Raw genomic sequence first — 14,994 nt, 5'->3', positions numbered from 1 at the left:
CCGCCCAGGACCGGGGCCCGGCACCGGGCCCGCACCCCTCGGCGTCGCCCCCGCGCCTCGCTCAGCCAGTGAGCGGGAACCGGTCTGCATGTGGGATCCGAACCCTCGGGCGGGAGCGCCGCCGCGCTTCCCAAGCGGCGCACTTATCCAGTGTGCCACCGGGCCGGCCCCAAGAATCAGGATCTTTTGAAAGATCAGACAACAGTTTTTGATAAGGGAAAATGGAATATATTCTTTATTCCAACTTATATTTTTATAACTTCATGCCACTTATGGATGAAGAGGACACATTTATGTCCTCCACCCACAAACTCCACCCCAAATAAAGAAAAAAAAGATAAGCATCTTCCCTGATGACATGATCTTATTATCATGCATTTGAGCTTTAAGAGGCAGTTGGCCTTACTATCTAATACTATCAGAAATAATGGCCTAAATTCAGCTATTCCCAAATAAAAATGTTCATTTTTGTTATGGATACTATAACATGCGATTCTGGGATAGTTAATATTAGAAAATCAACTCACTTCGTTATCTAGAGGTCCACCTATTTTGCAACTATTTATCTTAGAGAATTTACCAGATATTACTTAAAGGTGTCCTGGGTGCTTTCTTAGTTTTTCGATGTTTTGGGTTTTTTTTTTAAGGTTTTAATGAGCATATGGTTAACAACTTTCATTTTCTCCCCCCAGGCTAAAATAATCCTATGCCCAAGAACTTTGAGGTCTTGATTACTTATTGATATGTGTACTAAACCTTTTTTAGAAAAAAAGGAGGTGGTCCCTTTTTTTCTAAAAACAGTCTTTGCCCATCTTGTGGGTAGTTCCTTAGATTGGGGTGGCCTTCTAGAAAACTATGTTTCCTTGTTAGGCTCCTAAACTTTTCTAGGTGGAGAGCAATTGTATCTCTAGTTAAACTAGGTTTCTAAATTTATGGATCTGCCCATGATTGGCAGCATAGATCATCCAAATACTTCAGGATCTTATCCAACAGTATAACCTCAAAATCTCTGCTGCCTACTATTTATGGAAATGTTCCTGAAGAATATAAAGATCGTCATTCCTCACAGATTTTTGGATTAAGTCAAACCATCAGAGGGTTGTGTAGTTCGGTATTTTGCATCATTTTGGCCCCGATAACATAATTTTTACTCAATTTTGCTTGGGCATTAAATCATGGGCCTATATTGTTAGACATTCTGAAAACATTATGTAAAACTTATTACAATATTTATTGTTGAGATGTTGTTGCAGGTATGGTTTTCTACATTACTTGGTATTCTGTTCATAGAAACACAAAGGAGGAATAATAATAATTACTATGATTTATTGGACACTTTAATTATGTGCCAGGCACTATGTACTAAGTGTTTTACATGCATTATCTTTTTTAATCCTTATAATAATCTTCAGGCTATTGTTTTCATTTTATAGATGAGGAAACTAAAAGTCAAAGAAGTTAAATAACCTGCTGAAGGTCACAGAGACAGTTAATTAGAATTCTTTTTTTTTTTTTTTTAAAGATGACCGGTAAGGGGATCTTAACCCTTGACTTGGTGTTTTCAGCACCACACTCACCCAGTGAGCTAATCGGCCATCCCTATATGGGATCTGAACCTGTGGCCTTGGCATTATCAGAACCACACTCTCACTCGGGAGTAAAAATGCTTTTACTCATTATGCTATACTATATCACACTGAGAAGCTAAATACCCATGTCAAGAAAAGGGAAAAAAATTCAGGGACATGGGTCAATGTTACATACATGCCAGAAAGAAGATTAAGTATAAACAAAAGGAAGATATAAAAGAACAGACCAAATAGAGGAAAATTCTACATTCTTTCACTGAGGTTATCTTTGTAGCATTGGGAATGACACATAATTCAGCCTGCTAAGAGATCAATAAGAACAAGTCTGATTCTAAGAGGATTTTATTTGAGTATATCCTTTGTGGAGCCTGGAATTCATGTGCATGTTTAATCTCTCCGTGTTAGGATTTAGTGTCAGAGATAGCTGTGGTCTTTCATCATTTGGTCCCTGTCTACCCTGCATCTCTAACAGGCACCTTACGGAAAAGTACAACCTTACAACCTTTAGAAAAGTACATGCAGTTCCCTTAACTCATTTACTTTTCCTCACCTCTACTTTTTCACGTTTAGCTTTCTCTGTTGTGATTGCCCTTTTCACTTGGCTAACTCCTTCTTGTCTTTTAAGATTTAGTCAAATAACCTAACTGAAAGGCCTTCCCTGACAACCCAGGCTAGGCTAAGTACTCTTTGTCTATGCTTCCATTGCAACCTATGTATACCTTTATCTTAGCATTTATCACATTCTATTGCAATGATCTGTAAGTGCACCTATCTGTTTGCTTGACTCTGTTAGACTATAAGTATATTGAGAGATGGTAGAAAAGCTGTATTTTCATTGCCAACACCTGAGTTCCTAGCTTGGCACATGCTAGGTACTCAATATATGCTTGTTGAATCAATGTATGAATGAAGACGAAAAATGAACAAGAGACTATCCAACCTTTAAGAAGTTTATATTCTAGTGAGTGGAGATTTACAGAAATAGCTATAATACAAGGCACATGTGTTAAATACTATAATAGACTTTATAGAGCATTGTTAAAGCTTAAAATTAGAGAAAAAATTCTGAATAAGTGAATGGGGTATTGAGGAATTAGCATTGAGGTAGGTTTTGAAGAATGAATAGGATTTTTAATGACTTTTTTTCATTTTAAAAGTAATAACTTTCTTTTTAAAGATAAGTTTAAGGGCCGACCCCATGGCGCACTCAAGAGAGTGCAGTGCTGGGAGCGCAGCGACGCTCCCGCCGGGGGTTCAGATCCAATATAGGAATGGCTGGTGCGCTCACTGGCTGAGCACGGTGTGGGTGACACCACACGAGGGTTGTGATCCCCTTACCGGTCACAAAAAAGACAAAACGAGGGTTGTGATCCCCTTACCGGTCACAAAAAAGACAAAAAAAAAAAAAAAAGATAAGTTTAAAAACACATAAAGGTAGACAAAGACAACCACTATCAACATTTGCTATAATTCTGGTCCTTTAATATAGCATATATCAGAGAAGTTGAATGTACCATTTTTAACTTAATACTTATATTTATATTTATAAAATGTATATTTATATATATTTTTCCACTTAAACATATATCCCAAGTATGTTGTTAGGTTATTCATAGTAGTCTGAATAATTCTTATGCATGGAGTTGATTATGTCATAGATGTAGATATTTTTGGCTGCTTACTAGTTTTTGTAAGTGCTACAATTTGGGGGGAGAGGGAGGAAAAGGAGGAATTGGTAAAGGGACATGAGAATCAACTATATTATGTATTGATAAATTAAAATTTTTAAAAATGCTACAATTTGCATAAATTGGGTATGAGGGTTTTCCCATATTTAGGATTTTTTTTTCATATAAATTCTAAGTGAAAATAATGAGACAAAGAATGTGAAAAATAAAATGTTCTCTTTTTTTTTTTCCTTTTTGTCTTTTTTACTGACCTGTAACGGGATCGCAACCCTCAGTGTTGCGCCCACACCACGCTCAGCCAGTGTGCAGGAACCGGTCTCCACATGGGATCCGAACCCTCGGCGGGAGCACCGCCGCACTCCCAAGCGGCGCACTCTCCAATGTGCCACCGGGCCGGCCCAAAATAAAATGTTCTCTTTTTTTTTTTTCCGTTTTGTCTTTTTTACTGACCTGTAACGGGATCGCAACCCTGAGTGTTGCGCCCACACCACGCTCAGCCAGTGTGCAGGAACCGGTCTCCACATGGGATCCGAACCCTCGGCGGGAGCACCGCCGCACTCCCAAGCGGCGCACTCTCCAATGTGCCACCGGGCCGGCCCAAAATAAAATGTTCTTAATTCATACTGTCAAATTGCTTTCATGAAGGATTTTAACAATTTACTCTCCTATTAGACTACATGAGAATACACATTTCACCATAGACATGTGGGATTTTTGTAGGCAGCAATGGGCTTCAAGGACATTTCAGAAAGATGAAACAGCAAACATAAAGAAATGGAGGCAGGTAAGCATCTATAAATTTAGAGAAGTTTAGCCTGGGGGTGGGAAATGGATATTAACCATATGCTCTTTAGACCCTTAAAAGAAAAAAAAACTAAGAAAGTAAGTAGTTCACTGTGGCCAGATGATGGGTGTGGGTGTATGAAAATATACTGGAAGGGCCGACCCCGTGGCTCACTTGGGAGAGTGCGGCGCTGGGAGCGCCAAGGCTGCGGGTTCGGATCCTATATAGGGATGGCCGGTGCGCTCACTGGCTGAGCGCAGTGTGGGCAACACCACACCAAGGGTTACGATCCCCTTACCGGTCATAAAAAAAAAAAAAGAAAATATACTGGAAGAAATGTATAGAAACCTATGATGAAAGCTAGATAATGGAGAACCTTAAATGCCTGGCCAGGAATTTGGACTTTATTTTCATGGCAATAGTAAATTATTTGGATTTTTTGAGTATGGACTGACATAATCTATATTTTAAGAAGATACCTCCATAGCTGGGTAGGATGGAATCTGAATTAGAGTTGGGCCTTTTGGAATGGAAAAGAGAAAATACACATAAAACATGATTCAGAGGCTGAATGGACAGGGCTTTGTGTGTTGAGAGAAAGGGGAGCCCAAGATGATGCCACAGCTTTAATAATCTGAAGATGGTGACGTATTACCCAAAATAGGGAATGGTTTTCCCTTGAGTTTGTTCTAAAATCATTTTAGGGATGGGGGATGAGTTAGGATAGAGGAAGAGAAGGAATTTTTAGAGTTGCTGAGTGTGACAGAGTGTGTGTGTGTTATGAACAGTAGTAGGGTGAGTGAGTGGGGAATTTGGATTTTTCAAGCAGAGCTGCCAAGTTGGAAGTTGGACCGGGCAGTTCGTCGCATAGTATAGAGGTCATTTTTAAAGATTGTGAACTAGGAATCATCTACATAATGGCAATAGTTGAAACTCAAAGAGCAGATGAGTTTGCTTTGGTATAGCAAAACCATGTAAGGGACAAGTGGAAGAAAATAAGATACAAAGCTAACACTGATGTAGCGAAACGAATAAAGATACTATGTCATAGATGCCACAGAAGTAAATGCAGTAGAGAGTTTATGCAGAGAAATCTTTTACATTTCTCTGCCATTGTATATGTTTTTTTGGTCACTGGGCAACTTCTCTGCCTCCAACACACTTTCCTCCTCCAGCACATGAGCAATTCCATTTATGTGAAAACAATGCAAAATAGCGTCTTCCCTGTGGAGCTTTAGGTAGTTAAGCACCTCTTCCTCTATAGTCCAATAGCCATTTAGACATATACAATTATATCTTGATGTGTTATATTTTATTGTTTAAAAATATATCTAATTCCATGTTGAATTGTGAACACATTCAGGACAGGACAGTTTTTTATTAACTTTATATCCTGGGCCTAGATAACGTTGGATACATTATAGATGCCTAATTAATGCTGGTTGAATGAATGAGTGTAAAGAGGTTTTAAATTTCAAGGCAAGAGATATCTGAACTAGAGTAGTAATAGAAGAAATGGAGATGGGACAAAATCAAGGACAGATGATCTTCAAGAAGAGCAGCTTCAATAGAGAAGGGACACCTACTGTAGGGAGTCCCTCAGGGAGTCAGTAAGATATGAGAGAAAGTATTGCTTCATTTAAAAAAGCTTTCACGGGCCGGCCCATGGCTCACTCGGGAGAGTGCAGTGCTGATAACACCAAGGCCACGGGTTCGGATCCCATATAAGGATGGCCTGTTCGCTCACTGGCTGACAACACCAAGTCAAGCGTTAAGATCCCCTTACCGGTCATCTTTTAAAAAAAAAAAAAAAAAAAAAAAAAAAAAGCTTTCACTGGTCTGCACTCAAGCTGATCAGTGCTGTGAATATGTTATAAGTGAACCAAGATATCAGTCCCCTCAGCTACTTTCCCAGTGGGCCATACAAATATCATCATCTTTTATGTGTGCCACAACATGAAAAAGTACCTTTTTGTTTGTCTGTGATTTGTAGACTATGTACTTTCAGTAAAGATTTGAGGGGTGTTATGGGTTGAATTGTGTACCCCCCAAACATGTTAGAATTCTAATCCCCAGTACCTAAGAATATGACCTTATTTGGAAATAGAGTCTGGCAGCTGTAATTAGTTAAATTAAGATGAGGTCATTAGGGTGGGCCCTAATCCAACATGACTAATGTCTTATAAAAAGGGAATACTGGGGCCGGCCCGGTGGCGCACTGCTACAGTGCACCGTTTGGGAGCGTGGAGGCGCTCCCGCCGAGGGTTTGGATCCCATGTGGAGACTGGTTCCCGCTCACTGGCTGAGCAAGGTGCGGGCGCAACACCGAGGGTTGCGATCCGTTGCCGGTCACGAAAAAAGACAAAAAGGAAAAAAAAAAAAAGGGAATACTGGACACGTTAACAGGCATGCACACAAGGAGAATGCCATGTGAAAATGAAGGCAAGAGACTGGGGTGATGCTTCTACAGGCCAAGGAAAGCTAAAGATTGCTAGCAAGCCTTCAGAAACTAGGGTAGAGGTATCGCACATTTTTTTTTCTTTTAATCTAAAAAAAATTTTTAATTGATAAATATATATATATCCAAGGTATACAATATGATGATTTGATACATGTGTACACTGTGTAATAATTATCATGATCAAATTAACACATCCATTACCACTCATGCTGTACATTAGATCTCACCTTATAACTGAACATTTATACTCTTTGATCAACATCTCCCCATTTCCCCAACCCCCTAACCCCTGGCAAGCATCGTTCTGCTCTGTTTCTATGAGTCTGGCTTTTTTAGATTCCACATGTAATTGAGATCATACAGTACTTTTCTGTGTGTCTGTGAACATCTTCTTCCTCACAGCCCTTGGAAGGAACTAATGCTGCCAACACTTAGATCTCAGACTTCTAGCCTCCGCAACTCGGAGACATAAATTTCTTTTGCTCAAGCCACTCAGTTTGTGGTACTTTGTTATGGAAGCCCTAGGAAACTAATTCAAGGAGAAATTTCAAGTGTGCTTAAAAGTCTCAACTCATATTTCCTCTCTTTTTTCCCTCTTGCAGTTAAATTCCTTTTGTTTATGAATTATATAGATGTCAGTTCAATAAATGTATTGAGGGGCCACTAGGTGCCACACATATTGTGCTGAAGACATAAGGACAAAACCTCTACCCCATAGACATAATCTATACCCCAAAGCACATATAAAATATGGGAGTCACAGGTAAACATACAATTTAAATATAATGTACAAAATGTAGTGACCCAGCATGCATAGGACATTCTGGTAGAATAGAAAAAGGACATTTGTGCAGTCTTATAAAACCCAGGTCACAGGTTTGGACTTCCATACCAGTTAGTCGCAAAAAAAAAAAAAGACATTTTACTCAGCCCAAAGATTCAGGGAAGACTTCCTGGATTAAATAATGCCTGAGCTGCATTTGAAGGAAAAGGAGGAATAAACCAAATGAGGAGAAAGGATGTTCTAGGCAGAGGGAGCATATAACCAAGATATGGTTTAAAGACAAAGTGGTATGTATGGAAAGTGTTACTGTGTATAGTTCAATATAACCAAAGTGTAGAGCATGAGACAACAAATGCCAAGAAGTGAGGCTGGCAAGACAGGTAGGGATCACAACATAGAAGACTTGTCTTCTAGTTATAACATCAAGGTCAAGGGTTTGATCCCCATATGGCCAACAGCCAAAAAAAAAAAAAGAAAAAGCAGTATTATTAAAAAAAGATTTGTCTTATTAATTTTATACAGAATGATACTAAGTAGAAGAGTAAAAGCCCAGACTCATTCATACTTTAGACAAATCAGTTTGGCAGCTGTATGAAAGATGGATTTGAGGGCCGGCCCAGTGGCGCACTGCGCTAGTGCGCCGCTTGGGAAGCGCGGAGGCGCTCCCGCCGAGGGTTCGGATCCCACATACAGACCGGTTCCCGCTCACTGGCTGAGTGAGGCGCGGGGGCAACACCGAGGGTTGCGATCCCGTTGCCGGTCCCGGTCCGGTACGGGGGCGACACTGAGGGTTGCAATCCGTTGCCGGACACGGAAAAAAAAAAAAAAAAAAAAAAAAAAACAGAAAGATGGATTTGAGAGTAAAGCAGACCAGTTAGAAGGCTACAGCAATAGTCCAGGCAAGAGATATCTGAACTCGAGCAGTAATAGAAGAAATGGAGAAGGACAGAATCAAGGTCAGATATGAGGTAAAATTAGTTTGACTTGTGCTTGATAGGACTTGGAGGAGTCATGGATGAATCCATGGTATATTATTAGTTGACGGTGTTATATAGTGTTGCCATTTATTGACATAGGAAATTCTGGAGGAGGGACAGTATAGTGAAGAGGGTAATGAATTCCTTAGACATACTGAGTTTGGAGAGACTAAGACATATATAAGTGATTATGTCCAGATAAGTCTGAAGTCCCAGGCAGACATCAGAGACATAGCTAGATACTCAAAAGCCATAAACTAAAGTCATAAGAATGGAATGATGGTACTTGAGAAAAATGTAGGACATCTGTATCCAGCCCAGCAAAGACCACCAGGTCACCACTGAAAGTACCCCAGGCTCCTGAACCAGGGTGGCAGGGGGTGGCCTCAGCCACACCCCACTGACGTCCATATCCAGCCCAGTGATGACCACAGAGCAACTGCTGGGAGCACCCAAGGCTCCCCTGCCAGAATGAGGGGGGTACCACAGGCCTTGACCACACCCCCGTTCCTCCTCCTCCCACTGTATTCTCCTCCTCTTTCTCTCTTCCTCTCCCCACAACTGCTCCACAACATCTTAGAAAGTAAAAAAATAATAACAATAATAAATAAAATTTTTAAAAAGTGTTTAGGAAGAAATGTACTAATGTCGACAATTTAATTTGAAATGCACTAAAAATAAGATGGACTGATGGATGAATAGAGGGATGGATGGATGGGTGATATGTGATAAACAAAGTTTAATAAAATTTTAATGAAGAAATGTTGCTATGTATTTGAAAACTTTCATTAAAAAATGTTGTGGATAATTAGCAAAACCAAAAAAAAAAAAAAAGAAAGAAAGAAAAATGTAGAACAAGAAGAGTAATGGGCAGAGGATGGAGGCCTAGAGGAAATACCAACCATTCGGGGATAAGCAGAATAGCTGTTCATAAGAGATATTGAGAAAGAATGATCAGAGAAGTATTATAGAAGATTAGCAATTTAGAATGTCACTTTGTAAGAAGCTATAAATGTTTATCATTGTCAACATCATGATCATCATCATCACAAGGGAGCATTTATGAGGCTCCCTTGAATTCCTGATTTTAATTAAATATATATTGAAGTATGAATATATTACCTGTTTTTCACAAGCCAGTAGTCTTTCCCATTAAGGTTACCATAGCCAACCACTAGTACTCCATGATTCACAGTCTGATTACAGGATGGTTCATAATAGACACCTGAGAATAAAATATGGGTTGGGGAAAAAGGGTGAATGCTATCTGATAATACAGGACATTTGAAAATGCTATTACTTTTTTTGACAGTTCACCAGTTAGGAGATCCAAGCCTTGACCTTGGTATTACCCACTATTACTTTTTATTAGACTGTTTCGGATATACGAGTATGGCAAGGTTAATTAAAATGTTAGGAACACATACTCTCAAGCTTAAACTATTTAGAGTTCATAATTCTTTGCCATCAAGGCTATATTTGTCAGTTTTCTTGCCAAGTTTGGCACCAATACAGTCATAGTCCCCCCAGGAAACTTTTGATAAGCTACCACCTTTCTCTAATTATTTTTTTAACTTACAATCAGTTATTGTATTTCTTTGTATATATTCCTAAATTGTTTGTTTCATACATTTTTATACCTCACTAGATTAAATGCTGTTTAACATAAGGTTTAAAAGATATATTGTAGCCTTCTACTCTAATATAATGTTGACCCTTTGTGGGTGCTCAGGAAATATGTTACTCAGTTTTGCATTTTGTGAATAATATATTTAAGTCTCAGCTTTAAAAAAGTGTTAGATGTCCTCCTTATATACTTCTGTGCGATACCTACACTATAAATTCTCTACTGTGGTTAAGAGCACAAACTCTGGAGTCAAGTTACATAGTTTTTTTTTTTTTTTTTTTTTAAAAATGACCGGTAAGGGGATCTCAACCCTTGGCTTGGTGTTGTCAGCACCATGCTCAGCTAGTGAGCAAACCGGCCATCCCTATATAGGATCCGAACCCGTGGCCTTGGTGTTATCAGCACCGCACTCTCCCGAGTGAGCCATGGGCCGGCCCAAGTTACATAGTTTTTAATCCCCGCTCAACCCCTGTCAGATTGTGTGACCCTTCTAAGACTTTTACTTCTAAATTAGGATTTTTGTGAGGGTTAAATGAGATAATATAAATTTACCGTAGTACCTGCCATATAGTGTTAGTAAGCTTTGATAAGGATTACTTTACTGATTAGAACTGGGAAATATTTATATGAAATGGAAGATTCTGTTTAACCTATCTAAACATTCAGAGGTGGAGTGATGGGGAAAGGATAATATTCTTTCTTATAGTGTGAAGGCAGCATATAACAAGAGTTATATCTGAGTTACATATCTGAGTGTTTACCACTTTTGTAGAGGAAGAAAGAAGAATGACTTGCATCTATAGCAACAGACACAGGTCCTTTATTGGCCACAGCTTCTTTCAGAGCATCTTCGCTGCCAAAAGGAAGTTCAGTGTACTTTGAACATGTGGCAGCACGATTTTTTGAGTCATAATGGCACTTTTCATCCTGCAAAAAAAGTATAAATCAAAGAAGTATACTTCAACCTGCTTTAAAAATCACCAACATCCTAAGTATGAATTTCAAGTATGCTTTCTTTTCTCACTTTAACCTTTTCAAGTGCCTAAAGCTCCTTCTCCTTTTAAAGAAAGAAGAATAGAATCTTCCAAATCCTAACAGTTCCAGGTTTCACCAATAAAAGAGGAAATACTGGAACTATTTTATTGTTTTAAATTGTGCACATCTTCATACATGCAAAGCTTGCCAGGACAATGTCCCGTCAGACTCCGAGGTGGATTGTAGGAGAATAGTACGTAGAGATTATAAACTTTTGATTAGCACCTTAATGTCTTTTTGATGATGTCTGCAACATGATCTACAGATAAAATGATGGTTTATAGAGATTGTATACTATGCAAAACATATTTCAAGTGGGAAAAAGCTTACAGATTCATGTTTGTTTTATACAGAACTGTTTTTTAATGCTTAACAGAAAAAGAACTTGAAAGAAATTAAATATACAGTAGTTAAGAGGTTTTTGAATGATTTTAATCTTTTCTAAATTTTCTATAATACAGACATATTACTTATATCATTTAACAAAATGTGTAATAAACTTGTGAGGAGGAGGAGAGCATTATTTAGCTTCATAGTAGGTGGGAGAATGACGTGGTTGATAATCTGAGAATAAAGTCGAGCATGGAAGGCTACAGAACAAAAAAGTTTAAATACCAGGCAAACATAGGGAGAGAATTTTAAGGATGGTTTGCTTAAAGTCTGTTTTTAAGCATGACTGCTACTTGCTTGTTTAAAAGTATTGTGCCACTGGTAAATTAAGAATGCTATCATGTAAGAAAGAGATTTTGAAGATTTAAGAATTCCTGATGGGGTTCTCTCATATACACAACACTGCTTCTCAAGCAGTTGGCTTGGTGGTGAGTCAAAGGATAGCATGAGGTCATGGGGATATACGCAAAATTTGCTTATGACACACCATGGCTTTGTAGGGATAGGAAGCGTCTGAATCGATGCCATTATTATCGATGATGTATTGGAAGGCCTCTGTCATAAAGCCACCATTGCAGCCTTTATTCCCGTATTTTTCAGTTGAGCAATCCACCAGGTTCTGTGCACTGAGAGACACCAGTTTTCCTGTTTTCAGCTTCAGTTGTGCTTCCAGGGCTCCCACAGCACTGAAAGCCCAGCAAGCACCACAAGAACCCTAAAATAGAGACAAGGTCACAAAGGCAATCACAGAAAGTCAGTGAGGATGAGTTCCATAACACAAAACGGGCAACTCCCAACTAAAATCAGCTCTGTCAGTAGTTCCCAGGAAGAGCTCCCCCACTACAATTTATTTCTCTCTTAAACAATGGAAATGAAAATATATACTTGATTTTACTCTAGGAAAGGTCCAGCCTTGATAGAGATTTACAAATGGCTAGGCTCAGGGCATAGTGGTTTTATTCAAAGTGGTTTTATTCTTATTTAAGAAACAGTACTCACTAAGTCAATACCAAATCTCACCTATCTTCACCCATAAGTAAGAAAGATATCTACAGTAAAGTGATTTTGAAAGGAGCTAAGATGATTTCCTTGACCTAAAATACCCCTCCCTCCTGTCAAATAATGCCTGAAATATAAGAGTTTTAATCCTATGTTAGCATGTTTCAAACATTGTTATTCTCTGAATTTTTTGATCAAAAGATATTATACAAGGAGGCATAAAGAAACAAAAATGCAAAACTGTGTTAGTTAAAAAAAGGTGCAAAGGGTCCAGAGTCCCATCATATTTCCTTTCTTTCTCTTTTCTCCCCTCTTCCCACCTTGCTTTCTATGCAAAGGGAGAAAGTTAAAATTGCTTTTCATTAAAGCAAAATTACTCATTACAATATAAGTACCCATGGAAAGGAGCTCATTAAATTACTCAGAGTTAACACCTAGATATGTAGCTTTTTGAGTCTTCTCAAATTTTTATTTTAGAGAAGCTTGGGTAAGAAACCCAAAACCAGTTGAAAGAAAACTACATCAGTGGAAAATAAGAGATTAGCAGTGCCATCCACATCTCAATAACTTTATACTTTCTTCATTGGTCACAAACTGGGACAGCTGCTCAGAACATTCTGATTCTTCTCCCTTACCCCATGATGTCTAAGGCGATGTATGTGTTTTGCCCTTAGTTATCTCTAACTTAGAATTTTTGTAGTTTTTTAAACAAGCAAACTGAAGGAAAATACAATAACATAGGAACAACAGTTTTACAGAGCACATATCTTGTATTTTAACAATGCAAGCTTAGCCATGAGTTAACTTGACTAGTACACTCTAGCTCTAGTTCTTTCCTCTCCTTCAATCCTGTCATTCATAAGTGAGATGGAGAGAAAAACAACCTGATCAGGGTTCTCTCACACACCTGACATAACTTCTTAAGCAACTGGCTTGATGGAGGGTCCAGTGCAGCCAATGGATAAACATGAGCACTAAATGTTTGTCTTAAAGACCTATTTGCTTAGTTCACAATTTTTGTGGCTTTATAACCAGTGGTGTTCTAAGGACTGTGGGGAATATAAATAAAGTATAGTATGTGATTTTTGCCCTCAAGGAGCTTACAAGTTCGTTCGGAGGACAAGAATGACAAAAATAATTAGAGTGTAACATAAGGGACTGTGAGATTCACTGCCAAATTACACAACTAGACTAAGCATTTAAGGAAGAGAGAGCTCTACCTAGGGTCAGAGGCCTGGGATGATAATACTCACCTGGTATTTCACTTCAGTAACACATCCCTTCTCTCTCCAGTCCAGAGAATCAGGCAGTTTCTGATTAGGGTTTGACTTGTAAGTCACATTTCTTTGCCATTGGCTGGGAACTCTCAGGCAACTCATCAAAGACACCACTTCTTCACTGGTCTACAAAGCAAATATATATCCCCTTTCAATTATATGCTTATTTTATTTATTTATTTATTTTTTAAAGATGACTGGTAAGGGGATCTCAACCCTTGGCTTGGTGTTGTCAGCACCATGCTCAGCCAGTGAGCAAACCAGCCATCCCTATATAGGATCCGAACCCATGGCCTTGGTGTTACTTTTAACTTTTTTTTTTTAAGGGGATCTTAACCCTTGATTTGGTGATGTCAGCACCACACTCTCCCAAGTGAGCCAACCGGCCATCCCTATGTAGGGACCCGGACCCATGGCCTTGGTGTTATCAGCACCGCACTCTCCCGAGTGAGCCACGGGCCGGCCTATATGCTTATTTTTAATATCCTAATAACTCTAATTGTGAATATATTTTAAGACTGGGAAAAACTAGTGGTTGTTGTAACCAATAAAGCTACTGTTACTATCTGGAGGGATGTATTATCTGGGTATCTTTAGTCTTGCACTTTGCATCAGCATCCCAATTACGCAACCTCATCGGGAAGGAGAAAAAGAAAATGATAAAAACTAGAAGTTACAGGGAATTAGATTTTTGGCTCAAAGCAGAGGAGAATTTTATTAAAAAGTGCTGTCTAAAACAGAGCAAACTGGTTTTCCTGTGAGAAAGAATTACAAAGGAGATCCCTGCATTTAAGTAGTGTCCCAAAGGATACACAAAATGCATTCACTGCGGTTAAAAGAGACATTCAAATTGCTTAACAGAATCAAAAGGTCCACAGGGATGGAATGGGCAGATGTGTATTTCTCACCCCGCAAGTTTGTGTTTTACTGTTACGAAGTTTTCTTTTCTGTAACTATGCAAAAGCAACTCTGAGAAGACAAGGCCAAATCAGCTATAGCTGGGAATTCTACATTCTTCAGCCAGTCACTGACCTCCCCCACCCCACCCCGCTTCTTCTCATTCTTGGGGGCCCACAGTGACCCCAATTAGACAGAAAGACTCCAAGGACATTCTTCTCCCTCTTCTCGGATAAGAGAGGCCACATCAAAACCAGCCACGGGCAGCCTATACAGCCTTTGCAATAACAAACTATAGAGTAAGGCAAATCATAACTGAAGCCAAATGTTTCATTATTTTAGTTATTATTTTAGTTATACTAAGTTTCCACTTATATTGCCAGAGCTAGGACTCAGACCCTTCAAACCCATTGAAGACTAGGTCCCCAGATCCCTCACACGCAGGTCCATGTTAGGTAATTAGGAAAGATTCCAGGAGCTGTTGGA

The 14,994-nt window shown here is 39.0% G+C and overlaps 1 protein-coding gene across 3 annotated transcripts in view; it reads right to left on the bottom strand.

Moving 5' to 3' along the window:
• Positions 1-14,994, bottom strand: part of CTSS (cathepsin S) — a 38,151-nt gene that overhangs the window by 8,045 nt on the left and 15,112 nt on the right. For all 3 annotated transcript variants that reach the window (XM_008584558.1, XM_008584568.1, XM_008584578.1), the window contains 4 exons: positions 13,588-13,737; positions 11,823-12,050; positions 10,672-10,837; positions 9,406-9,508 (listed from right to left, as the gene is read on the bottom strand). In XM_008584558.1, the coding sequence (XP_008582780.1) occupies positions 9,406-9,508; positions 10,672-10,837; positions 11,823-12,050; positions 13,588-13,737 (647 nt within the window). The remainder of the gene's footprint in view (positions 1-9,405; positions 9,509-10,671; positions 10,838-11,822; positions 12,051-13,587; positions 13,738-14,994) is intronic.

Source organism: Galeopterus variegatus, unplaced genomic scaffold, assembly GCF_000696425.1.
Source record: "Galeopterus variegatus unplaced genomic scaffold, G_variegatus-3.0.2 Scaffold103, whole genome shotgun sequence".
Lineage (NCBI taxonomy): Eukaryota > Metazoa > Chordata > Mammalia > Dermoptera > Cynocephalidae > Galeopterus > Galeopterus variegatus.
Note: the sequence above shows the minus strand (reverse complement) of the source record. Positions and strands in the feature narration are given on the sequence as shown.